Consider the following 27,319-nt stretch of genomic DNA (forward strand, 5'->3'; position numbering starts at 1 on the left):
CCTTTCCCCAAAAATACAAATGGTTTGTCCATTTAACAAATTAGCTGGATATTTTCCAAAGACAACAATCTAGTTACATTAATGCTTTCTGCTGCGAAATTAAAGCTGTTATCACACAAATGATTTACATCTTTTCCTATGTTCGGTGTTCAGAATACATCATTTGAACAAATTACGTAAGTGTGCAAATGGATCACAGCTATTCAACTGATTTCAAAGCCTTAGTAAGAAATATATATATATGTACATTGTCAAAAAGATAATCGCATTTTTCCCTCAACAAGCTTGCGAAATGAAACAAGGCACATTACGTGAGGGATGATAGGTTGTTTCAGGAAGATTATCTCAGGGGAACAAGTATAGATGGTATCCTCTGAAAAGAAGGCCAAATGTTTCACTTTAAAAAGGCCACTGCTGCGAGGCTGTTATTGTACAGCGGCAATCCCTCCACTGAATGGCCTGCAGAAGCAGCGGTGGTATTACAGCCATCATGGGTGCAGGGGTGTTCAATACATATTTTTAACAGGTCTGACCAATTGTGATAACCTTATGAGGACCACGGGGGATTGCTGATTGATCTCCCTGTGGGCTTCATGGAATACAAGTTCCCATGGTGAGTGGGCGGAGGCCTGCCCAGCTGGGGCGCCATGGTAGCACAGTGGTTAGCACAGTTGCTTCACAGCTCCAGGGTTCCAGGTTCAATTACCGGCTTGGGTCACTGTTTGTGCGGAGCCTGCACGTTCTCCCCATGTCTGCGTGGGTTCCCTTCGGGTGCTCCGGTTTCCTCCCACAGTCCAAAGATGTGCAGGTCAGGTGGATTGGCCATGTTAAGTTGCCCTGAGGATCCAAAAAGGTTAGATGGGGTTACTGGGTTATGGGGATAGAGTGGAGGTGTGAGCTTAGGTATGATGCGCTTTCCAAGGGCTGGTTCAGACTCGATGGGCTGAATGGCCTCCTTCTGCCTCCTATGTTAACAGAAACTTTAAATGTAGCTCCTAGACCTGGACTGGCAGTTCTCGATAGTCCTGGACTGGGATGATTGTTTTGTGAGCCGTGGTAGAGGCTTTATTTTCAGATTAAAATAAACCAATTTGGCCATTCACTCCGCACCTCCTGGAATTATTACCTTGGCGACGAGGATTAAGCACTGGATTCTGAGCAGCCTTTTCAAAACTCCACGATGACAACTCCGGTAAGAAACAAAGCAAAAAGAAAAACTCAGGAACTCCCTTGTTTAGGAGGCTCGAGCATTATGCGGACGTGGAGGACTGGCCTCAGTATGCCGAACACACACGCTACTTCTTCCACGCCAATGGCATAGAAGAGGATGACAGAGATAAAGTAATCCTTTTGACAGGATACGGGGCCCCAACGTTCAGCATTATTAAGAGTTTAACATATCCTGCAGCCCCGATACTAAAATGTCAACAGGCCTCTGGATCTAGTAAAGAACCGTTACCACCCAAAGCTGTCTGTAATCCTCCAGTGTTACCAAGCAAGTGTTACCGGCTGGGAGCACCCTGTGAAACCTGTGACGGAATTCCTGGCTAGATTAAGGAATCTGGCCGAATTCTGCGAGTTTGGCCCGTCCCTGACCAAGTTGCTACACAACTGGCTATTGTGTGGGATTAATAATGTCCCAATACAAAGAAAATTGTTGGCAGAACACATTCTAGACCTCAAAAGTCTGGGTTTGTGATGTTGATCCTCAAATATTGTTTTCCTCAGTTGGCCCGGGGCTGTCCTGGCAGTTTGGGGGCGATGATGATTTTTGTCGTCTTCATCAAGAGGAGACTCCCAAGATACAGAAAAAGACCCAGATTTTCCAGGACCCTGCCAGTGGCCTCAGTCGACATGGCGAGTTGTGGTGCAAAGAGGTTTCCGGGGGTTAAGCGACAGGCCATTTTCTCAAATACTTTGGAGAAAGAGTCGACAATGACTCAGTTTCTGAGTAAGCGCACACTCAATCATCATCACCACGTGACAGTGGATGCGGCAAGCCATTTAACTCTCCGTTGTGTTTGACAGGACTGGAAAATCCCGCGAGTGGGAAGGGCCAGAAAAATCCCATGGGCGGGATTCTCCTTTCCGGGGACCAAGTCCCCACACCGGCGGGAAAACCGGCGCCAACCGCTCCGGCGTCAACAGCCCCCGAAAGTGCGGAATTCTCCACACTTCCAGGGTCTAGGTGGACGCTGGAGGGGTTGGCGGCGTGCTAGCTGGCGCCGAAGGGACGGCGCTAGTCCGGCGAGATCCCACGCATGCGTGGAACCGCCGGCGTGTTTTGGCGCATGCACGGGGGGGTCTCTTCTCCGCGACGGAGCCCTACAGGGGCCGGCGCTGAAGGAAGGAGTAGCTCCACGGCACAGGTGGGCCCCGATTGCGGGCCTGGCCACTGTGGCCCACCCGGGGTCGGATCCCCCCACGCCCCCCCGAGGACCGCCCCCGCCGACTTACCTGCCAGGTCCCGCTGTGTGGGGCCATGCCTAACCCACGCCAGCGGGACTGGCCAAAAACGATGGCCGCTCGGCCCTTCGGGACCCGGAGAATTGCCGGGGGTGGGGGGGGGGAGGCCGCTGCCAACGGCCCCCAACCGGCGTGGCGTGAACCCCGCTCCCACCCGAAAAACGGCGCCGGAGAATACGGCAGCCGGCGGCGGGGTGGGATTCGTGCCGCCCCACGGGAATTCCGCTGCATGTCTGTGGTGCCTCACAATGTGGGGAAACCACACTGAGACTCTGAAAGGAGTTTCTAGGCAAGGGGGAGGTGATAGTAGAGGAGGATGCTTGCAATGATCTTCCATTTGACGGACAACAGAAAGACTCCTCTGCAGTATATAGCCATTATACAGACTCAAGACTATCTAAAGCAAGTGGCAGCCAAATAAATATTTAGTTGAACTGAAGGATTGTCTTAAAGCACAATATCCATTTTAACCATCATCAAGATGCCATAAAATGCAATGAAACAAATGGGCAAATAATTTTTCTGGCAATCTTGGTTCAGAGTTAAATAGTGACCAGGACACCTGGAAACTCCTCTTTTTCTGGAAGAGCCATGTGATCTTTCACATCTGCTTCAGAAGGTCTCCGTTTACCTTAGAGTGCAGCACTCCTTCTCCGTGCTCAAGTCTCTTGAGTGTGCCTGAAAACGACAAATCACCCGACTTTGAGGTGATGCTGGTGCTGAACCAAGGTTGACATCCAAAATCACAAATCTTGCCTCGGTATGCCTCAGTGGATTTCAAGTCCAATTTAACATCTCCATATAACTATTTACTTGTGAGTGTGAGCATGGACAACAAGTAGAAAAGACCACGTTCTCTGGCTGTACTTAAACTGGACACATTGAGAGGCCACAGCTGGAGCACTGTGTGCAGTTCTGGTCGCCACATTATAGGAAGGATGTGATTGCACTGGAGAGGGTGCAGAGGTGATTCACCAGGATGTTGCCTGGGATGGAACATTTAAGTTATGAAGAGAGGCTGGATAGGCTTGGGTTGTTTTAATTGGAGCAGAGAAGACTGAGGGGTGACCTGATCGAGGTGGACAGGATTATGAGGGGCACGGAGAGGGTGGATAGGGAGCAGCTGTTCCCCTTAGTTGAAGGGTCCGTTACGAGAGGACACAAGTTCAAGGTGAGGGGTGGGAGGTTTAGGGGGGATTTGAGGAAAAACATTTTACCCAGAGGGTGGTGACGATCTCACAGCAGTTCAGCAAGTATAACTGGATCTGCCGACTGTATTTCAAAGTGGATTGAGAGCTGAGATGGTTTTGTTGTTTGAGTGGGAATAAAGATAGCAGTTAAGGGTTATTGTATCACTGTATTGATTAGCATTGTTTAAGGGGTAATTGTAAGATATTTTATTCTGTGATATTAAAGATATTTTAATTCTGTGTTAGTAATAAAGTTTGTTTTAAAATACCATATCCCTGAAATCACTCATGGAGCGAGGTAACCTTTCTTCACAGTCTTACAAAATTAAAATAAAGTATTGGGATTTCTGTCCAGTGTCCGAGTCACAGTTGGGGTCTGATCCAGGATCGTAATATCAATGAATGTTTTCTCAGGGTGGTTCAGAAATTGTGTCAATTCAACTATAATTTCAGATTTCTTACGCCATTGGTTTCACAAATTAAAGCAGGAAAGGTTTTGAAGTATTTGAAATTGCAATTTAATCACCATTTTCCACTCCTAAATATTAGGAAATAATACCCCAAAGTGCAAACAAGAAACACAGATCAAAGGCTGGAATGGTGAGCATTTGGAACCTTTATTTCCCTGCTAACTTTATATTGTAACTATATTTACAAAATTATTTTGAGGACGTATTGGAACAGTTAGAAAAAGCTTTAAAAAGTAATTATGACTTTTTCATGATTTATCACAAAAAGATAAATAGATAAATGAATGAAATTCATCATACGTATCTTTTATCATGAATTGAAATGCAGAAAGTTCTAAACTTGCATTAATTTGAAATATATCGCATTATTAAAGGACAGTGATAATTAGCGAGCATTGACATTTACCAAAATTATCTTGTTTGTATCTTTTTCAGGTTTGGGAAGTTAAGTCTAATGTAAAACATCAATATACAACTTCTTACACATTAAACTCCTTTGACTTTTTAAAAATCAGATCTCTAACCTATATATTACAGTTAATTTATGGTTTCACATGAATGCAAAATACATTCAAATTCTTCTCTTCGGTATTTGAACATTATTTAACAGCTTTTAAGTGTGAGCCTATTTATTTTAAGTAGGTTCACAGCTCGTGGTAGCGCGGCTCCTTTAAGGAGCGAGGCTTCATGGTTCATGTGGCCGGCTCTGGGCCTGTTGCGTGGGAGCTCGCGAACCCTGACCAATGGAGAAAAAGCACAAGGCCCTGAGAGCAGGTTCCCGGGATGAGTGGACCCTGAATCCAGAGAGTGGAGACTCGTTTAGTGACTCTATGCCTGTGTATAGTTTACCTTTACTTGGTACCAATAAGCTCGAACCACTACTGAGGACTGATTTTTCACTGTTTCCACCTGGACTGCTCTTTAGCTTCCAGACAGGTGTGACTGATGGTGTGGTGAGGAATTGAAGGCCCCTCTCCAGGACACTGCAGTGTGCAATCCTGGTGAAAAACCATTGGGACATTAAAAAATACTTTTTTTTGTCATTTACTTTGAACATTTCTCTGTTGGCCTGAGAGTCGAGCATCATCCAATTGGGTAATGAGCCTTTTTGTTTTCCAATTGGCAATTGGAAGGCAGTAGGTCACAAGGGTGGATGTGTTGATCGACCAATGGCCGAATTGCTGATTGCTCCATGCCTGGATTTACTTTAGGTCTGTGGATGTCTCCCAACTACTCTCTGTGTCCCCCAGCAACGAGTGGTGTTTGTGCCACTAATGTCCTATTGAAGCCAGGTGACTAGTTTACCATTGTCCTGCCACCAGACTTATTAAATCTCTGCTTTATGTGCTGCACCAGTTGAGCCTCCACTCCGGTTATTTCAATTGACAATGCTCAATTCCAAAAACTGTGATTGTTGAGTTAATTTATGAAATACCAATTTGTGGTACAAGTAACCAATATCCTGTTCACTTTTTAAAATTTATAGAAACTACAAGCTGAAAAGCCAAGTGAAATAGAGCCAGAGTGGACAGAGTATGAAGTTACAATTCACACAGGAAGCTGCCTTTCGTCTGACTCAAAACCCGATTTTTTAATCAGCTTCTATGGAGAAGAAGCCATTGTGGAAGATATACCTCTGTGCAACTCACTTCCCAATTGTATTCCATTCCAAAAAGGACAGGTAAGCAGCTGTTCAGATAATAGTCAAACTTTTTTATATAAACTACATCTTTTTTTCACTTAATTCTTATATACTATGATCGAATGGTGGAGCAGACTTGATGGGTCGAATAGCCTAATTCGCAGTAACTTAATTGAAGCCGATTTGTGACAATAAGCGATTATTATTATTAATTGTGCTCCTACATCTTATGGTACCTTCAGGATATTTCCTTCATTGTGGACACGAGGGGAAATGCAGCAAACATTTTTTTTGATAAAGATATTTTATTCCAAACATACACAATATCAACCAAATACACAGTCCAACATGGAAAACAACAGTTTGTAAAGTTTCCCCCCTCTTACTCCCACGATATCAACCCCCTTCTCCCACGATATCAACCCCCTTCCGGAAAGCAACAAACATAAAAGGCTTTCCCAATTTAAATTTATAATGTAAAATATCAGTAAAGTCCCAATTTGAATTAAGTGACTATTGGTGATCCTCCAAAGAAAGCATTTTGACCTTGGATGGGATTTTCCAATCTTGCCCACAGCCGCGGACCAGAAATTCGCACCCAAAGGGACTTTTGGCTACCTCTTCAGATTTTCCATACCACCTATGGCAGGTCCTACCACAGGCTGGACCGGAAAATCCCAGCCCTTGCTTTTAGCTCCTTCATTTTACAACCTTTACCGTCAACCATACCGTACGTAGTATTTTATATTTAGAAATTTTTCTGGATCACTTTTTAACCTCATGTATTAGAATACAAATGTTACTTTTGATGGTTTGGTAGTACGGAACTTGATTATTATTCGAAAAAAGAGACTTGCGTTTTGTTTTGCACTCCCAGGAAATCTCACAAGAAATTACTAACAGTAATTGGGGAAACAACAATTTATACTGCGTAAGAGAAAGTAATTGGTTGGTAAGTGGACTTTGACTGGTGGAGGCGTTGCCATGGAGAATGCAGCATTCAACAGTTAACTGCACAGCTATGTTCAAATTCAAACCGGGTAGATGGACTCTGATCATGGCCTTGCTGTGGGGAATGAACTGGGGAATGATCATGGCCTTGCTGTGGGGAATGAACTGGGGAATGAACGACTGTTCCCCAAGCTTTTTTCTAGCTGAATAAAGCGCGTGTGCGCTGTTTCCCAGGAGATAGTTACTTTCCTGAATAATATGGCAACTTGGAAAGGAAGCACACAATTGTCAGAATTGCATTGTTGAACTTGTCAAAGTACAGTTACTATATTCCAATTGGCAATTTGCTCTCTATGAATCTTTGTTAAATGTGTTTTACAGACTGATGTATTTCAGGTGAAAATTCCAAATATTGGAAAACTTCAACACATCATCATAGGACATGACGGGGAAGAACCTGGTAAGTAAAATCATTTGTCCCCAACATTGAAACCTTCAACAATTTGGAGAGTAGATGTTTGAAATTGCGTGACCATTAACATGGATTTCTTGGCCCTAATAAAGGGAATGCGTGCGGAGATTGAGTTGTGAAGGACAATAGCTTACATTTCATAGAATTTACAGTGCAGAAGGAGGCAATTCGGCCCATCGAGTCTGCACCGGCCCCCGGAAAGAGCACCCTACCCAAAGTCAACACCTCCACCCTATCCCCACCCAACACTAAGGGCAATTTTGGACACTAAGGGCAATTTATCATGGCCAATCCACCTAACCTGCACGTCTTTGGACTGTGGGAGGAAACCGGAGCACCCGGAGGAAACCCACGCACACACTAGGAGGATGTGCAGACTCCACACAGACAGTGACCCAAGCCAGGAATCGAACCTGGGACCCTGGAGCTGTGAAGCAATTGAGCTATCCACAATGCTACCGTGCTGCTTAAAACCATTTATATAATGCTTTTATATAGACCCAGACCTGTTTGCCTGCCGCTGGGTTAATTTATTGCCCACTTACGGGCCTTCATTTGTGGCAGGTTGGAACAGTTGGGAAGGGCATCATTGAGCCTTCATGCCCCAAACTTAATTTTGGCGGAGGAGGGAAGATAGCAGGACACCCATCCATTATCCTCCTGCCTCCAAATTGGCCTCAGGGAAGAGTAATTAATACTGCTTGTTGGCTGACCTTAGAGTTTTTGAAGATTCATCAGGTTCCAGAAGAAATTCTGCATTTGGACATACCAAAATAAATTAATATGGAAGAAAATGGCTGTGAGTTTCCGGAAGGACATACCCTAGTCTTGGTGGAGAAATTATACTACCTTTTGTGATGAATGTGGGAATGTCCGATTATATGTATTTGGTGCAGTAAGAGATAAAATCCTGGGTTAGTGTGTGTAGGACTGCTGCAGTCATGTTTTTCAAAATCTTGGTTTTCAACACGGCGAGATGTTTTGGGATCCAGAGGTATAATTAAAGCATTGTAAAGATTTGGGCTCATAGATTTTTGTTTATCTTAAGAGGGTTCCCTGTGGTGCAGTTAATTAGAGACATTGGGCGTGATCTACTGGCTGGGTGCAATGCGGCCGGTAAATGCTGGGAGAGGTCTGCCCCCGGGCTTCACGACAGCCGTTGCATCTCGTGAGATCTGACCAGATCTCACCACAGGTTGCAATCTGGTTCCTGTCCACAGTGGGCCTCTTCAGGGAAACCCCAGCCAGGCAGCAGATGAATGGAATTAAAGATAGCAGCTAAGGGTTATTTTGGAAGCATAGAAAGGTTACAGCACAGAGGGAGACCATTCGGCTCATCTTGTCCATGCCAGCCCAAGGACACCTAGGTGACCTTTCTAATCTCATCTTCCTACACCCAGTCCGTAGCATTGTGGATAGCACAATTGCTTCACTGCTCCAGGGTCCCAGGTTCGATTCTGGCTTGGGTCACTGTCTGTGCAGAGTCTGCACATCCTCCCCATGTGTGCGTGGGTTTCCTCCAGGTGCTCCGGTTTCCTCCCACAGTCCAAAGATGTGCAGATTAGGTGGATTGGCCATGATAAATTGCCCTTAGTGTCCAAAATTGCCCTTAGTGTTGGGTGGGGTTACTGGGTTATGGGGATAGGGTGGAGGTGTGGACCTTGGGTAGGGTGCTCTTTCCAAGAGCCGGTGCAGACTCGATGGCCCGAATGGCCTCCTGCACTGTAAATTATATGTAGTCCTGTATTTTACAGCAGTTGAGGTACTTTTTAAAGGAGTTTCGGGTCTCTGCCTCCACCACCAACTCAAGCAGCAAATTCCAGACTCCCAATACCCTCGGTGTAAAAAAAGTTCTTCCTCATGTCCCCTCTGCACCTTTTGCCACTTATCTTGAATCTTTGTCCCCTGGTTCTAGAATTCTCCAACAAGGAAAGCAATTTTATTCTGTCCACTCTATCTCTTCCCCTCATAATTATGTATACCTCAATTAAGTCACCCCTCAGCGGTGGCGGTCCAGGTGGGGAGGGGGCGGGAGAAACCTGACTCCGGGGGGGCTTCAGCGGTGGCCAGACCCACCGATCGGCGGGCCATGGCGATCTGGGGGGGAACCTACCTTCCTCCACACGGGCCCGCAGCCAGAGCCGCGGGACGCATGCCAGGGCCCTGCTGGCCCCCTGGAAAACGGAAAGTCACCCCAGACTTTCGAGGAAAAGGTCCAGAGTGATTCTCGCCTGTTTTCCGCCGAGTGTGGGGCTTAGTCCCCAAAAGGGAGAATCCCGCCCCATATCCCTTTTTCTTTGTGATACCTTTGCCAGGTATCCTTTCCCCACTGTCTTATAAAATATTGGAGTTTCAGTCCAGTATCCGAGCCACTGTTGGGGTCTGGTTCAGGAACATAATACTTTCTGGTACCAGATTAAGAACTCGCCAGTGGGAATTTCGTATCGTGCCATATTAGTGAGTGATCCAATAGAACATGCACTTGTTGATACACTGACAGCTTTGGCAATGACATTGTTAAACCAAGTGCATTGTTCAAGACAGGTGAAGATCATTGACTCAACCACCAGAAGAGTTGGGTTTGCAGGAAACCATAAGGAGTTTAGAACTCTATTGAGCTGTATGCAGAATAAACTTGCTGGAGGTAAAAGGCAAGCTGCTGTATTATTCCTCCACCATGAACTATTATTGATATTAACACGAACCTGAGGAATTTCCAGACACGCACGTCCCTCTTTCCAGGTTGATATTTCAGAGTGTTTTTGAACCCTCTCAGCCTGTTCTAGCAACGACGAGGAACAGATTATAAAGGAGTATTGGTTAGAAGCCCCAGTCTCCATGGACTGAAGTTGGGCCATGAGATTAGGAAAACAAACGTCCTCTGTAACTGGGGAATTGTAAGGGTCTGAATCATATCTGCCTGTATCTGGAAGTTTACCTCCTGATCCAATAGACATTCTATAACAGTCCTGTAACAGCCGAGGCAGAAATATTAATTGTATTGTCCTGGAACAATACTCCATCCATCCACTCCAGCATGCATTCTGCTTATGCTGTGCCACAAATGTATTTTCTATCTAAGATATTGCAATGTTCTGTTTTGCAGGTTGTGGTTGGTATTTAAAAGATATTATGATAAAGAATTGCTCAAATTCAGTGACATGTGTGTTTCATTGTAACACATGGCTTTCATCGCAAGCTTATGATACACTCACTTTCCAGAAGTTCATGCCTTATTTGGAGCAAGGTCTTCATGATAGAGAAAATGACCTGGACGATTGTGAGTCATTTGGAGTGAAAGGTAATGGCTTTATAAATGACATGTTCGGATCATATGCAGTCATTCCTTGGGCATTTTGGATAGGATTGTCCTCCCATTGGCAGATTTGCAGCAGTGTGGTCTCAACATCCAATGATGTGGGCGTGCTGCTGGTTTGACTTAATGTCCCAACACCCTCATTAGTTAAGCAGAGTGGTTTGGAAGGCAGAAAACCGCTCTCTATTGGAATATCACCGTTGAGAGGGAGAACTATACAATTTGCATTGCAGTATTTAACAGACAGTTATATAGCAACTTCAAGATAGCAGAAGGAGCAGCAATCACGGTGGTGTCAGCAGCTGGAAGGTGTAACAAGTTAGATTCCTGACATGACGATTCTCCATTTACTGTATGAGGTGAAGATCAGCCCCGGATTCTCCATTCTGGAGGCTAGGCGCTCCCGCCAGCAGAGAATCGTGTGTCTTGGTTTGTGACACTATCAGTTAGGAAACCCAGATGTGCAGAGAGACACCATTCTGAGGAGCCCTCGCCAGCCATTGCTAGCCCTTGAGGACTAAAGATGGAGAACTCACCCATCGTATGGACATATAAACATACGTGGATGTAGAAAGATGATGATGATGATGTTCATCTTCCCTATGGGTACCTGAGAACCCTGCCTGACTTGCAGGATGGGATGCCTGGAAGGAGGTCAGGGTGCCTGGTCTTCATGTGGCATATATCCTTATGGTGGCCACCAGAGGTGTGTGGCTATGGAGTGTGTACTGAGTGCAAATCTGGCTGGGCCAAGGTCTCCATGGTGGTCACCAATCTTTCCATGGTGGCCTCCATGTGCTCGAATGTCGGATGCCACCTCCAGTGTTACAGGATAAGCTGTTGTTGGAGGACGGAATAGGGGAGGCCAAGGTGTCGGATAAGGAATTGATGGAGAGAGAGAGGCGCTCCAGTGGAGGAGATCAAGCCTAGGTGGGAGGAGGAGCTGGGAAGGGAGGTGTGGCTGGGACGTGGGCGAAGGCATTGCGGAGGGTGAACATGTCCTCGTCGTGTGTGACGTTAAACCTCATTCAGTTTAAAGCAGTGTATAGGGCCCACATGATGGTGGCGAGGATGAGCAGGTTCTTTGCGGGGGGTGGAGGACTAGTATGGGTGGGGGGGGAGAGGGAGAGGCCGATGTTTTGGCCTGTGCCTGCCTGGTAACCCGGAGATAGATTTTGTTGTGTTGGCGGGACTCGGAGCCGCCGAAGGCAGGGCTGTGGGTGAGCGGCCTGGTAACCTGAGGGTGGAGAAGATCAAATTCACCCTGCGGGGGTCGGAGAAGGGGTTCACCTGGAGGTGGAAACCGTTCATTGATTAATTCAAGGAGGATTGAGGGGTCAGCAAGGGTGAGTGGGTAAGGGGGTATAAATGGGGAATGTGGGATGTGGTGGGGTGTTGATATCAGGAAAGGTTGGGGATCTGTGGTTGTTTGTTGAGTTTGATGTGATGTTCTTCTGATGTTTTGTGTATATATATAGAAAAGGCCTTGAATAAAAAGTCTTTTATAACAAGGACATGGGGAGAATGTGAAAACTACACACAGACAGGGACCCTAGGTCAGAATCAAACCAGATCCCTGTTCTGTGAGGCAGCAGTGCTAACCAATGTGCCGCCCCTCTGTTCACCAGAAAGTGACCCCGAGTTGAACCTAGAGCTGTGCCCCACCGGCATGTGTGTCTCTGCGTCGATGGTGCATGCGCTTGAGCACCCCGATGGTTCTTCCTAACTCCCTCATCCTCAGATGTGCTCTGGGAGGTCGGAGAGCTGCTGGGCTGGCAAGCTGACCACGGTATGCTGGTACCTGCAAAAGGACCGTTGTACCGGATGAGCTCCGAGAACATCGCACTCAGTGTGAATTGCAGGATTGGTTGACGTGATGGAGCATGGAGCTCAGATCCATACTAGGTTATTTCAGGAGGCCATCCTCTACGTCACCACAGAAGCAATCCCGGTCCTTACTGACGAGCTGTGTAGCAGATCATTCATTCACTCCCGGCACTGGATGGTGCTTTGCGGGTGGGTATTGGCTGAGCTGACCTCCTGGGCAATGGCCCTCCAGGCCGGAGAGGTGAGGTTGGTGAGCTTCTTCGAGCCGTACCTGAGGTAGAGGACATGTCGGTGGCCCCACACTCCCCAAATAAGGGTCTCCAGGCCCTGGTAGTGAATATTGATGCTACTTTCTTGAGGTTGTTAACCTTTTCCAGCTGGGCTCCTGACATCCTGCACAGTCTGGTGAAGACCAATGAGCTGGAGAAAGTGAAATGAGTGTTCTGGGCTGGGATTTAAATATAGCGGCAGAACCTTCAAAACCCATCAGCTGCCAGGCCACCAGGCGAGTTGGAGGGGAACTCGCCTGTACATAATTAATTGGATTCCGAGTGCTGAATCTGGTGTAAGATCCCACCATTCTGGTCAGCGGGACACTGACCGGGGGGAGCGGCCCGCTGCCACACTGAGTCTCAAAATGGGAGAATTCCACCCAATACATAGAAATAAAACAGTGGGCGAAATTCTCCGGTATCGGCGCGATGTCCGCCGACCGGCGCCAGAAACGGCGCAAATCAGTCGGGCATCGTGCTGCCCCAAAGGTGCGGAATCCTCCTCATGTTGGGGCGCCCAGCCCTAACCTTGAGGGGCTAGGCCCGCGCCGGACTGATTTCTGCCCCGCCAGTTGGCGTGGAAATGACATTGCCGGCGGCGCATGCATGGGAGCGTTAGCGGCCGCTCACGGCATCCCCGCGCAGACGCTGTGGAGGGAGTCTCTTCCGCCTCCGCCATGGCGCCCGCGCCGCCTTGTCCCGCCAGTAAGAGAGGTGGTTTAATCCACGCCGGTGGGACAGGCATCCTAGCAGCGGGACTTCGGCCCATCCGGGCCGGAGAATCGCGGGGGGGGGGGGCCCGCCAACCGGCGCGGCGCGATTCCCGCCCCCGCCGAATCTCTGGTGCCGGAGAATTCGGCAACCGGCGGGGACGGGATTCACGCCAGCCCCCGGCGATTCTCTGACGTGGCGGGGGGGGTCGGAGAATCTCGCCCAGTACCTCTGCATGTTTCCTTACAACAGTAGAGAAGTAACATTTCTTGTTATTCATTTCCAATTCAGTTCTGATCGTCTCTACAAATTGCTAAAGAAAAGACTTGATATTCTAGACTACTATTCCCCAAACCCTGCCATTACTGATCGATTATGACATGGCACATTACTATGAACAGAATTGCTAAAAGAGTTGTAATTCCTATCAAAACAACGTACATCAACTGCTTTATTATCCTTTTCTTCATTTCCCCATCCTTTATCTTAAAATTACCCTAGTTAACTATTTCTAGTGACCTGAAACCTATCTGCTACACTTAGCATTAAACCGCCAGTATCTGCTGTAGTGATGCCCTGACGCAGCGAAAACTGGGAACAAACAAGAACAAAGAACAATACAGCACAGGAACAGGTCCATCGGCCTCCAAGCATCAAGATACCAACTTTAACCATTCAGTATTTCTAGCTTCAGTACATTTCTACAAATTAGCACTAAGTAAAATAAACAGTAAACTATTCAGCTGAGATCAAAGCAAATCTTATCTACATTTAACCAATTAAGGTATAAAAAGGGTCACCGGAGGCATTTGAAAACAAGGATGTGAATTTTAAAACTGATGCGTTGTTTAACTGGTAGTCAGTGTGTCAGTGAGCGAGGAGTGCAGCAGTGGTCCCCATGCTCTGATACACTTCAGACACTTGGACAACGTGTAGCCGACATCCAAGCACTGGAGAAATACCACCAGCGGTGCCTTGACAAGATCCCCTAGGTCCAGTGGCAGTAGAGATGGTTCAATAACCATGTCCTCGCCAATGCCAACTTGTCCAGGGTCGAGGCACTGATCACTCAAAACCAGCTCCACCTGGGCAGGTCATGTTTGTCTGCCTGACACCAGACTCCCAAAGCAACTGCTCTACTCGGAACTCAGCCGCGGCTGGAGATTCTCTGGAGAGTGGAAACACGTTAGAGGTGTTCTCAAAACATCCCCGGAGGTTAACCATCCCCACAGACTTGTGGGGGGCCTGACTTGTGACTGACCAAAATGGAAAATTCAAAATGAAGGCACTGAACACATCGAGAGATGTCATCGGGAATCTGCAGAGGCAATGTCGAGACATTGGAGGGAACGCACAAATCTCCAAACAACCTAACTACTCAACCCATCAGCCATACCCTGCTCCACATGTGGCAGGATCATGCATTGGACTTATCAGCCATTTCGGAACCCATCGAACCTGAGTGGAAGTAAGTTAGTCTCCATTCCAGGGTCTGTTGAAGAGAAGACAAGAGACGGGTGAACAGGATTCGGTGCGTAAATGGAGAGCAGAGTTTTGACAATTCCTAGTTCATGGAGGGTGGAACTTGGGAGGCTGCCAGACGTGTGTTAGAATATTTAAGTGTAGAGGCAACAAATGAACAATATGAACAGCTTCTAAAATTTAAAGTAATTTCCTTGGAAATATTTATAGACTATAACAAAAATAATATTGCTGCTTTTTAAAAAATTAATGATTTGCACAAGGAGTGAATGTTAGTGCTCGCCTCAACTAATTTAAACAATGACTGGATTTTACTGCCCTCCACAGGCAGGTTTGCAGGCAGAATACCAGCTGCCTACTCGCCCATTTCTACCCAGCTTCAATTTTACCCGTTGGTGAGGCATCAAGCGACCCAAGGGCCATTGAGACCCGTAAGTGGCCAGCTTGACCACTCGAGGGTCTCTTCCCAACACTGCTACAGTGGGGCGGGTTTAGCACAATGGGCCTGGTTTAGCACAGGGCTAAATCGCTGGCTTTGAAAGCAGACCAAGGCAGGCCAGCAGCACGGTTCAATTCCCCTACCAGCCTCCCCGAACAGGCGCCGGAATGTGGCGACTAGGGGCTTTTCACAGTCACTTCATTGAAGCCTACTTGTGACAATAAGCGATTTTCATTTCATTTTTCCTTTCATTTACAATTTAACCAGCGGCAGGAGATGCCCACGGCAGGCATCCACTGCACGGGCTGGTGGTGGGCATGGAAGTAGGTATTTCCTTCACCTGCCCTTGGCCTAATGGACGTCTCATCAACCCTCCTCCCCTTCCTGCCCTTACCAATCATTCCCCACCCTTCTCCTGTCCTTCCATTCTGCTCCATGAGGATCTTCTAGTCCTGGTGATAGCTGTGGTCGTACCAAGTATTGCGGTACCTGAGAGGCTGATGACCATTGGTTAGACCCAGGAGTCTACCATTGGCTGTATTACGTGGCTCTGTCCTGAAGGCGGAGTATAAGATATGGTTCCATCCCAGCAGCCTTCACTTTCTGTACTGAAGCTGCTGGGGAACAAGTTCCAGTAGATTAAAGCCTTCAGTTATGAAATCACTTTGTCTTGAGTGTAATTGATCGCGCATCAATTTAATCTACTAGACTTAAGGTGGAAGGATGGATATCCGAATCAAACCGGAGTGCCTTCAACTCAGCCCCCATGCGGAGAACTCGGCTGCAATATTTAAACACTGGCTGGCGGGCTTTAAAGGCTACCTCGAGACAGCCGGAGGCACCCCCACAGAAGGACAGAAAATGCATCTCCTGCGCTCAAGGGTCAGCCCTGGGATCTACCCCCTTATCGAGGAGGCTGAGAACTATGATGCCGCGATTGAACTGCTAGAAGGACATTATATCCGCCCTGTAAATCAGGTCTACGCACGTCACCTGCTTGCAACTAGACGGGGAATCTTTGGAAGGTTTCTACCGGGCGCTACTGATGCTGGGCCGAAACTGTGGCTGTCCGCAAGTTTCGGGGAGCGAGCACACCGAACTTTTGATCAGGGATGCTTTCGTAGCAGGTATGAGCTCCTCAGATATACGCCGAAGGCTCCTAGAAAGGGACACCCTGGGACTTGGAGAGGCACAGGCCCTGGCAGGGTCCATGGACGTTGCCTACAAAAACGCGCAGTCCTATGCGCCCGACCGCGCGGCGGCCCGCAGCGGCAGCCCCACAGACCTTCCCCCTGACCCCGCAGGCCTGCGCTGAGAGACAGCCCGCTATCGCCGCCGGGCCCCGCTGTTTCTTCTGAGGGCAGGCGAATCATCCTCGCCCGCGCTGCCCGGCCCGCACCGCCGCCTGCAAAGGGTGCGGCAAGAAGGGCCACTTTGTAGGGGTCTGCCTGGCCCGCGCCATGGCCGTGGTCTCCAGCGACTCCGGAGTGCCGCGGCAACCCCACTTCAGGCCCCGACCGGCCAGCGCTCACCGCCACCCCCAATCCTAGGGTCACGTGCGACCCACGGGCGCGGTCATCTTGCCATCTGGACACCACGCTGGACGGGTGGGCGCCGCCATTTTGTCCATCCCCGCCGCCATCTTGTTCATCCCCAGACACCATCTGCGACCCATGGGTGACGCCATCTTGGATGGGCCCCCAGCTCGGCTGACTACACGCTGCCCGATCAGAACTCGCAACTGCTTCATCTGGCCTCGGTGACACTGGACCAAAGTCTACCCCGGACACTCAACGGCTACAGCGATGGTCCTCATCAACGGCCACGAGACATCTTGCCTGATTGACCCTGGGAGCACGGAAAGCTTTGTTCACCCCGACACGGTAAGGCGCTGTTCGCTTGTAACCCACCCTGTAAACCAAAGGATCTCCCTGGCCTCCGAGTCACACTCGGTGGAGATAAAGGGGTTCTGCCTAGAGAATCTCACTGACCAAGGCATGAAATTCAACAATTTCTGCCTGTATGTCCTGCCGCACCTCTGCGCGGCTACCCTCCTGGGGCTGGACTTCCAATGCCACTTGCAAAGCCTGACCTTTAAATTCGGCGGCTCTATACCTCCCCTTACTGTCTGCGGCCTCGCGACCCTTAAGGTTGACCCACCTTCCCTGTTTGCGAACCTCACCCCAGATTGCAAACCCGTCACCACCAAAAGCAGGCGGTACAGTGCCCAGGACCGGACCCTCATCAGGTCAGAGGTCCAAAGGCTGCTGGGGGAAGGGGTCATCGAAGCGAGCAACAGTCCCTGGAGAGCTCGAGTAGTGGTGGTGAAGACCGGGGAGAAGCATAGGATGGTCATTAACTACAGCCAGACCATCAACAGGTTTACGCAGCTGGACGCGTACCCTCGCCCCCGTATAGCCGACCTGGTAAACAGGATCGCACGATACAAGGTCTTCTCCACGGTGGATCTCAAGTCCGCCTACCACCAGCTACCCCTCCGTAATAGTGACCGCAAGTACACTGCCTTCGAAGCAGATGGGCAGATCTACCAATTTTTAAGGGTTCCCTTTGGTGTCACTAATGGGGTCACGGTCTTCCAGCGAGAGATGGACCGAATGGTTGACCGGTACGGCTTACGCGCAACGTTCCCGTATCTGGATAACGTCACCTCTGCGGCCATGACCAGCAGGACCACGACACCAACCTCCGCAAATTCCTCCAGACCGCGAAAATCCTTAACCTGACATACAATAAGGATAAATGTGTGTTCAGCACCGACCGTCTAGCCATTCTAGGCTACGTAGTGCGAAATGGAGCTATAGGTCCCGACCCTGAGCGCATGCACCCCCTTATAGCGTTCCCCCTCCCTCACTGCCCCACGGCCCTGAATTGCTGCCTCGGGTTTTTCAGCTATTACGCGCAGTGGGTCCCCAACTACGCTGACAAAGCCCGACCCCTAATCCAGTCCACAACCTTCCCCATGTCGACGGAGGCCCGCCAGGCCTTCAGCCGCATCAAAGCAGACATTGCTAAGGCCACGATGCGCGTCATCGACAAGTCCCTCCCCTTCCAGGCCGAGAGCGATGCGTCCGACGTAGCTCTGGCGGCCACCCTCAACCAAGGGCCCGTGGCTTTCTTCTCCCGTACCCTACATGCTTCCGAAATTCGCCACTCCTCGGTCGAAAAAGAGGCCATAGTGGAAACTGTGCGACACTGGAGGCATTACCTGGCCGGCAGGAAATTCACTCTCCTCACGGACCAACGGTCGGTTGCCTTCATGTTCGATAATGCACAGCGGGGCAAGATTAAAAACGACAAAATCTTGCGGTGAAGGATAGAACTCTCCACCTTCAACTACGAGACCTTGTACCGTCCGGGGAAGCTAAACGAGCTTCCTGATGCCCTGTCCCGCGGCACTTGTGCCACTGCACAAGCGGACCGCCTCCGAGCCCTCCACGAGGCCCTCTGCCAACCGGGGGTCACTCGCTTTTTCCATTTTGTCAAGACCCTCAACCTGCCCTACTCCATCGAGGAGGTCAGGTCCGTCACCAGGGACTGCCAAATCTGCGCAGAGTGCAAACCGCACTTCTACCGTGCCAGAGAGGGCGCACCTGATAAAGGCTTCCCGTCCCTTTGAGCGCCTCAGCATGGATTTCAAAGGCCCCCTCCCCTCCACCGACATGTATTTCCTAAATGTGATTGACGAGTACTCCCGGTTCCCATTCGCCATCCCCTGCCCTGACATGACCACAACCACCGTCATCAAGGCCCCCCAGGCTATCTTTACACTGTTCGGTTTCCCTGCATACATACACAGTGAGAGGGGGTCCTCCTTTATGAGCGACGAGCTGCGTCAATTCCTGCTCAGCAGGACGACCAGTTACAACCCCCGGGGAAACGGGCAGGTAGAGAGGGAGAACGGAACAACTGTTCTACTGGCCCTACGGTCCAGGGATCTCCCAGTCTCCTGCTGGCCCTCCACGCCATCCGGTCGCTGCTCTGTACAACCACAAATCAGACACCTCATGAACGTCTCCTTGTTTTCCCCAGGAAGTCCTCCTCCGGGACCTCGCTCCCAACCTGGCTAGCGACACCTGGACCCATCCTGCTTCGGAAGCACGTGCGGGCGCACAAGTCGGACCAGTTGGTCGAGAAGGTCCACCCGCTGCACGCTAACCCCCAGTACGCCTACATGGTGTTCCCTGACGGCCGGCAAGATACAGTCTCCCTTCGAGACCTGGCGCCCGCCGGAACCCCACGCGCACCCGAACCATTGCCCCCCCCCCCCCCCCGCAGCACCTCACTGGAGGGTCAGTGCTCCTGCCTAGGCCCGCCCACCCACCGACGCCCCCTACAGGCGCCCCCCCCCCCCCCCCCCGTGTCAACCTTTTGCCCCAACAGCGCCGCCTAGGGGTGACAAAGCTGCCAGTGAGGACAAAACCACGCTCCCGGAGTCGCAACCACCGGGACCCCCACCGAAGCCCAGACGCTCCAGAAGGACGACCAGGCCACCCGATCGACTGATTGCTTCGCTGTGACTCTAACTGTGAACTTTGAAAATATCCTCGACAGCACGGTACCTCCATACCTGGTCATACCATGTTAAAGGCAACTGTTACCACTGGCCACCACCCCTGCCGGACTCTTTTTTTTTTTTTTTAACAGGGGGTGAATGTGGTAGTACCAGGTATTGTGGTACCTGAGAGGCTGATGACCATTGGTTAGACCCAGGAGTCTACCATTGGCTGTATGACGTAGCTCCGCCCTGAAGGCGGGGTATAAGAGATGGTGCCGGCCCAGCAGCCTTCACTTTCTGTACCGAAGCTGCTGGGGAACCAGTTCTAGTAGATCAAAGCCTTCAGTTATGAAATGACTTTGTCTTGAGTGTAATTGATCGCGCATCAATACCAACCGGTTAACTTTCACCCTGGCTCCTTGCTCGCTACCGTTGCAGTTCCAGCAGTAGCCACTGCTCCAATGGCGCGACTGGGACCAGTGAGCTGAAAGCCATTTGATTGGCCAGCAGCTCTCTATGGCAGAACGTCCTGCTCAGGTGGGGGGGTGGAAGTCCTGCCTTAAACAAATTCACACCCCTCCAAACATTAAATACCTGCCAGGCGAGCTGGTTTTCACCCAGGGTAGAGGAGGGTGGGGGGGGGGGGGGGGGGGGGGGGTCAGTGTCAGAACAGGAACCCCAGCACCTTGTTAAACTCAGCCTTCATTATTTTTTCAGAATGCCCATATAAGAAGTGAATATGAAGAATCAATCCATTGTGAAGCTCATTTTCAAATTGAATACGTAAAATGTTGCAGGAGCAATTGCAAAACACCTTTTGAAATATTGTTCTCTTAATACCTGATGGCTTAAATTAGCCAATTGTAAAATGTGTGACCATCTCTTACATCAGATTGCCCTCTCTAGAATTCAATAATAACACAACCTGCTGATACTTGTTATTTGATCTAAGTGTGCAGAGACTCCAAGCATTGCCAGCTAACCTGTCAACACGTTTTGTTGTTGGAGATTCTTTTAGTGATGAGTCACTCTCAGCATATAGTAACATGAGATCACTGACCTTTTACATGTCAGACGAGCTACATGAAGAGGTTGTAAAGTTAAGTGGTTTCCTTCGAGTTATTTGTAGACTAAAACAAAGAGTGTTCGATCTTATTTTAAGTGAAAACTTGCAGCATCTCAAACTAGACTCAAAAGACTGTTTTTAGAGGTGATTTTAAGAAAAAAATAACGAAAACATCTTTACATTCTGCCCAGCCATATAGGGTTTGATATGATAACTTGTGGTAATGAGTCTGTTGCATTCATCATCCTCGCATGTGATGCCATTAAAAGAAAGATCACAGGATGCAAGGGCTCAGGGTCATATGCTTGATTATTAGCACTGTTAATAATATGTGAAAAAGCAGAACGAGCAGAGGACCAGGAGCCCTCTTTCTCGATATTTGTTTTCCTTAATAGCTTTTCTTTGAGAGCAAAATCTCCAGAAGTAATTTTAAATCATTAGGAGGATTATGCTGTGAAAGTTGGGAACTTGCAGCCACCAAATCCTAAACTGGTCAGATTCAAGATCTTAGGCCTTGCAAAGTACAAGGGTTTCCCCACTTTTTACATTCATGAAAATTAATAATATATCAGTCTGCTTTTTCAAAACGTAACACTTATTCTGAATATGCATGAAAATTGAGGAATTCCTATCACAGAAATGTCTGAAATAGGAGGAAGAGTAGACCCAGGGCCCATTGAGCCTGTTCCATCATTCAATCGGATCGTGGCTGGTCTTTGGTTCGACTCCACTTTCCTGCCCACTCCCCAAATCCCTTCGTTCCCAGACAGACCGAAAGTCTGTCCCATCTCAGTCTTAAATATATTCAATGAAGGAGCATCTGCAATCCTGTGGATGGAGAATTCCAAAGATTCACAACCCTTCAAGTGAAGAGATTTCTCCTCGGCTCAGTCCTAAATGATCAAACCCCTTATTCCTGAGACTGTGACACCTGTGTTTTAGATTCCCTGACCAGCGGAAACATTTTCTGAGCGTCCACCTGTAAAACCCTTTCAGAATCTTGTAGGTTTCAATGAGAGCACCTCTCGTTGTTCGAAACTCTAGAGAATACAATGTTTTTTATTATTCATTTGCAGGATGTGGGCTTTGCTGACTAGACTAGCATTTGTTGCCCATCCTAATTTCCCTTGAGAAGGCGGTGGTGAGCTGCCTTTTTGAACCGCTGAAGTCCATGTAATGTAGGTACACCCACTGGCTGTTAGAGAGAGAGAGAGCTCCAGGATTTTGACCCAGCGACAGCATTTCTATAAATCCTGAGGGATTCAGTCTGCCGCAGTATTCTTGCACACGTGGGCTTTCTTCTTTGACTTGACAGCATTGCTGTTAATCAGAGTGTGGGCTTCAGGTGACAAAAGACAAATTTGCAGGATCCTCAGTCGGCGGGATCCTCCGCTTCGCTGCCCGCGCACCCACGCCTTCATGTTTTCTGGTGGCGTGGGGTAGGGTGGCCACAATGGGAAACCCCATGACCGGCTGCGGGAACGGAGAATCCTGCTGAAAACGGGGCTGGCGGGACAGAAAATCCTGCTGCCCAATGAAGTTTTTGTAATGATAGACTGATCCAAGAGAAAACACTGAAGGGCATCAATCTTTGGACTCTCTGGGACTAGATGAGAAGAAATCGGGACCCTCTGAGGAACATTGCTCCCTTGAAGCACACCAGGAAAGATCTTTAGAAGATGAATGATCTTCAACTGCAGCGAAGACTTTCACAGCCATTTCATTCAATGCTGCATTGAAGACGGGAAATCTATTGAAGATCTGAGATTCCAACGATGAAGGAAAAAATGACAAAATTCCAGTAAGTCTTTCAGGAAAAGAATAAGATGATTTCCCGATGGTATTGAAGGAATATTCATTTTCTGTAGGCAGTGGTCAGGGTGCCACACTTCTCTTTGTGTGAAGCTGCTACACCATAGACAATGAAAATAATTACTGGCGATAAGGAGACAAGACAGTACCACCCCCTGCAATGGGATCAATTTCAACAGTAAAATGAAGATGAATTTCCTGTAGACAAGTAGCTCTGAGTCGGGTTTCCTCTACTGGATTGCAAAGCTTTAAAAGAGCTGAAGGTTCTGCTTCACTGTGCTAATATACAGCTCGAGAGGAAAGTTGTGGCCGAAGTATGGGCTTATTTGACGTTGACCTCGGAAAGTAGGTCCTACCAACTCTTTGACAGTGTGATCGTCTAACATGGAATCAGGCATTCTCTCTGGAAGACTCTTCATGGACAGCCTGTGTTAGACCAGGACAGAGGTTATTCGTGAAGGTCCCGCCTTCTCAAGCCTGCCCCTCGCCTGAGGTGTGGTGATCCTCAGGTTAAATCACCACCAGTCAGCTCGCCCCCTCAAAGGAGAAAGCAGGGCGCGATTCTCCACTCCCACGCCGAAGTGGCCGCGCCATCGAGGTTCACGACGGCGCGGAACGGCCCCGGTCCCGACCGATTCAGGCCCTGACAATTGGCCAGGTTCGAGGCCGAGTCATCTACACGCGCCAGGCCTTGTCGCCCGCGTAAAAGCGGCGCCGCATAGATGACACGGCCGGCGCCGCATAACGGGCATCATCCGCGCATGCGTGGTTGCCATCCTCTCTAAGTCCGCCCCGCAAGAAGATGGGGGACGGATCTTGCGGGGCCGCGGAACGAAGGAGGTCCCCCTTCAGAGAAGACGGCCCGACGATCGGTGGGCACCGATCGCGGGCCACCCCACAGGCCGCCCCCCCCCAGCGTTCACGCACCGCTCACGATTGCAGCGACCAGGTGTGGACGGCGTCGGGGGGAACCCGCCGTTTTGGCCTGGCCGCTCGGCCCATCCGGGCCTCAGAATAGTGGGGGTGCCGGAGAATCGCCATTTTCGGTGTCTCCGCCGATTCTCCGGCTTGCGGCCCACGAAACTCGACCGGGCCGTTCCCGTCGCTTGGTAGAATCGAGGGAGGGCGTCGGACCGGCGTCCCCGGAAATTTTGGCGGCCCAGGCGATTCTCCCAACCGGCGCGGGAGTGGAGAATCGCGCCCCCTGTCTCTGGTCATCTGGGACTATGGCGACTTTACTTTTTATTACTTTGATAGGTTTCATAGAATCCCTACAGTGCAGAAGGAGGCTATTCAGCCCATTCAGTCTGCACAAACCCTTCGAATGAGCACTCTACCCAGTTGCACTCCCCCGTCCACCCCACCGTATCCCTGCAACCCCACAACCCAACCTGCACATCCCTGGATATTAAGGGGCAATTTATCATGGCCAATCTACCTAACCTGCATATCTTTGGATTGTGGGAGGAAACCGGAGCACCCTGGGAGAAAACCCACGCAGACACAGGGAAAACGTACAAACTCTGCACAGACAGTTACCCAAGGCCGGAATTGAACCTGGGTCCCCGGTGCTATGAGGCAGCAGTGCTAACCACTGTGTCGCCGTGTGGCCCAGATACTGGATACACGCCCACCCAGCTGGGACTCGCTCGTGAGCTCTTTAAATGCTGCTCCCAGACCCGGACCGGGAGCTCCGACAGTCCCGGGCTGGGACATTAGTTTTGTACACCGCAGTAGTCTGTTTAGCCTTATTCTTCGTATCTCCTGAATTACTACATTAGCAACGAGAATGAAGTACCAGTTTCTGGACAGCCTTCTTTGAAGCTCCGATAAAGAACAAAATGCGAGGATAACCCGGAAATGCCCTTATTCGGAAAACTCAAGCCATATGTTGTGGGCTTAAGGACTGGCCCCAGCGTGCCGAAAGAATGCGCTAATCTTTTTGTGCTAATGGCATAGAAGATGATGACTGACTCAAGATAATCCGTTGTGGAGCCCTGACATTCAGCATTGAGAGTATGACGTACCCGGACTCAAACCTTTAACGAACTGGTAGAGTTAGTGGCAAACCACTTCTGACCCAAGACTATTGATAATTCTCTAGTGTTACTGATTTGACATGGCTGGAAGGAACCCTGAAAAATCCGTGACAGAATTCCTGACCAGGAAACTGGCGGAATTCTGTGAGTATGGGCCATCCCTTCCTGGGATGCTACTGGATCAATTGGCATGCGAGATAAACAATGTTGCAACACTGAAAGAGCTTCTAGCAGAACCCACCCTAGACCTTAAAAGAGCCACAGAACTGGCGTTGTCCCTGGAGAATGCTGAGAAAGGAGCCAGGAGCTTCAAGGATCAATGGATGGTAGTGTGCTCAGTGTAGGGCGACCCCTGTATAGGAAGACCAGTTTCCCCGTCGAAGCACTCGTGCCCCACTCATCGCTTGTTCGTCACAGCACTCAAAAATATGGATGGACAGCCAAGAAATCGCATAAATATTAGTGAAGCTTCCCCAGAGGACTTCAGGGAACAGTTGCAAGGCTGCTGTACCTGTGGTTGAAGGACACGCCCAAGGAAAGGCCGCCAGAAGCGACAGTACGCCTGCTGCCCAGGCCGGATGGCAAAGCCAGCTCAGGCCCAGGTCTTACACATTCACCAGCCCCCAACAGGATGAAATGATACAGTTGCACTGTATCACCGCCCACAAAGTTGCCCCAATTAAAATCAAACTCTATGGTCACTCCCTAGAAATGGAAGTGGACAAAGGAGCCAGAGTCTCCATTATTGAGGAAATTCCCTGATTGGCAGTGGTGACAAGTGATATTCTACAATAATCAGTACTGTGTTCTTGGCTTTTTTCCATATATTTGGTTGACTTGGATGAAGGGGTTGTTTTGACTTTTGAGCAAGCGACCAGCAGACCAGATTGGTTGGCCACACATTCTGGCAGCAAAGTGCCTCAATGATTTTAAGGGCCTGACCACTTTAAATTCTGTGGGCGAACTGTGTGGTGCAAAATAATCATCGATACAGCTCACCAGATTGAGGCCTCAGGATTGGCTCCAAACAACCGCCATCAAGAGAAGTTGCAAAAGCGTTGTGATCAACGCTTAGAGTTCATTGGATAGAGCAACTCAGATTATTTATGTGGACCTGAAAATTAAATCTTTGATGTTCAACTGCTATAGGAGGACATCTGGGTGCTGTATATTAAGTATATTAAGAAAAAATTAGTTTTATGGAACCATTCTTGTTGATCGTACCATAAATCTCTGCAGTCAGGCAGTATCGACTGTGAAAGGTAGATTGGTATATTGGACTTTCCTCGCTCTACTGATGTTCCTGACCTGCTGAGTATTTGCAGCATTTTCTGTTACTATTTCAATCCTACCCCAGAGCCAGCATGAAAATAACCTTACATCCCAGACCTTGCATAAACACCTTCGGAGCTTCACTCCACACAATGTAGTTGAGTAACTCCTTTAACATCTTCTCCCCCATAAAAGCAGTTGCTTCATGATTTTGCTTCAAAATTGCACTGACAAAGCACAGTGTCAACAAAAACCATCATTAAATATAAATGGCTAAATTGAATAATTCCTAATCCTCTCTCATATGAGATAAAATGTATTCTTCTAGTCAGTATGGAACTTTTGAAAAATAATCATTTGATGTCTCGGTTTTTCGTGAATATATCATTTGATTGGAACAGAGGATAGTGAAATCATAGAATCCTTGCAGTGCAGAAGGAGGCCATTTCGGGTCCATAAGGCATAGGAGCGGAAGTAAGGCCATTCGGCCCATCGAGTCCACTCCACCATTCAATCATGGCTGATTTTAACTCCATTTACCCGCTCTCTCTCCATAGCCCTTAATTCCTCGGGAAATCACACATTTATCAACTTCTGTCTTAAAGACACTCAACGTCCCGGCCTCCATCGCCCTCTGTGGCAATGAATTCCACAGACCCACCACTCTCTGGCTGAAGACATTTCTCCTCATTTCTGTTCTAAAGTGACTCCCTTTTAATCTAAGGCTGTGCCCCCGGGTCCTAGTCTCCCCTGCTAATGGAAACAACTTCCCTACGTCCACCCTATCTGAGCCATTCATTATCTTGTAAGTTTCTATTAGATCTCCCCTCAACCTCCTAAACTCCAATGAATATAATCCCAGGATCCTCAGACGTTCATCGTATGTTAGGCCTACCATTCCTGGGATCATCCGTGTGAATCTCTGCTGGACCCGCTCCAGTGCCAGTATGTCCTTCCTGAGGTGTGGGGCCCAAAATTGCTCACAGTATTCTGAATGGGGCCTAACTAGTGCTTTATAAAGCTTCAGAAGTACATCCCTGCTTTTATATTCCAAGCCTCTTGAGATGAATGACAACATTGCATTTGCTTTCTTAATTACGGACTCAACCTGCAAGTTTACCTTTAGAGAATCCTGGACTAGGACTCCCAAGTCCCTTTGCACTTCAGCATTATGAATTTTGTCACCGTTTAGAAAATAGTCCATGCCTCTATTCTTTTTTCCAAAGTGCAAGACCTCGCACTTGCCCACGTTGAATTTCATCAGCCATTTCTTGGACCACTCTCCTAAACTGTCTAAATCTTTCTGCAGCCTCCCCACCTCCTCAATACTACCTGCCCCTCCACCTATCTTTGTATCATCGTCAAACTTAGCCAGA

The 27,319-nt window shown here is 48.9% G+C and overlaps 1 protein-coding gene across 1 annotated transcript in view; it reads left to right on the forward strand.

Moving 5' to 3' along the window:
• The window catches only part of LOC140394523 (uncharacterized), an 82,433-nt gene that overhangs the window by 30,381 nt on the left and 24,733 nt on the right, over positions 1–27,319 (forward strand). The window contains exons 6-9 of the mRNA XM_072481869.1: positions 4,206–4,256; positions 5,613–5,807; positions 7,101–7,179; positions 10,298–10,492. Of these exons, the coding sequence (XP_072337970.1) occupies positions 4,206–4,256; positions 5,613–5,807; positions 7,101–7,179; positions 10,298–10,492 (520 nt within the window). The remainder of the gene's footprint in view (positions 1–4,205; positions 4,257–5,612; positions 5,808–7,100; positions 7,180–10,297; positions 10,493–27,319) is intronic.

The sequence above is a fragment of the Scyliorhinus torazame genome, chromosome 17 (genome assembly GCF_047496885.1).
Source record: "Scyliorhinus torazame isolate Kashiwa2021f chromosome 17, sScyTor2.1, whole genome shotgun sequence".
Taxonomy (NCBI): domain Eukaryota; kingdom Metazoa; phylum Chordata; class Chondrichthyes; order Carcharhiniformes; family Scyliorhinidae; genus Scyliorhinus; species Scyliorhinus torazame.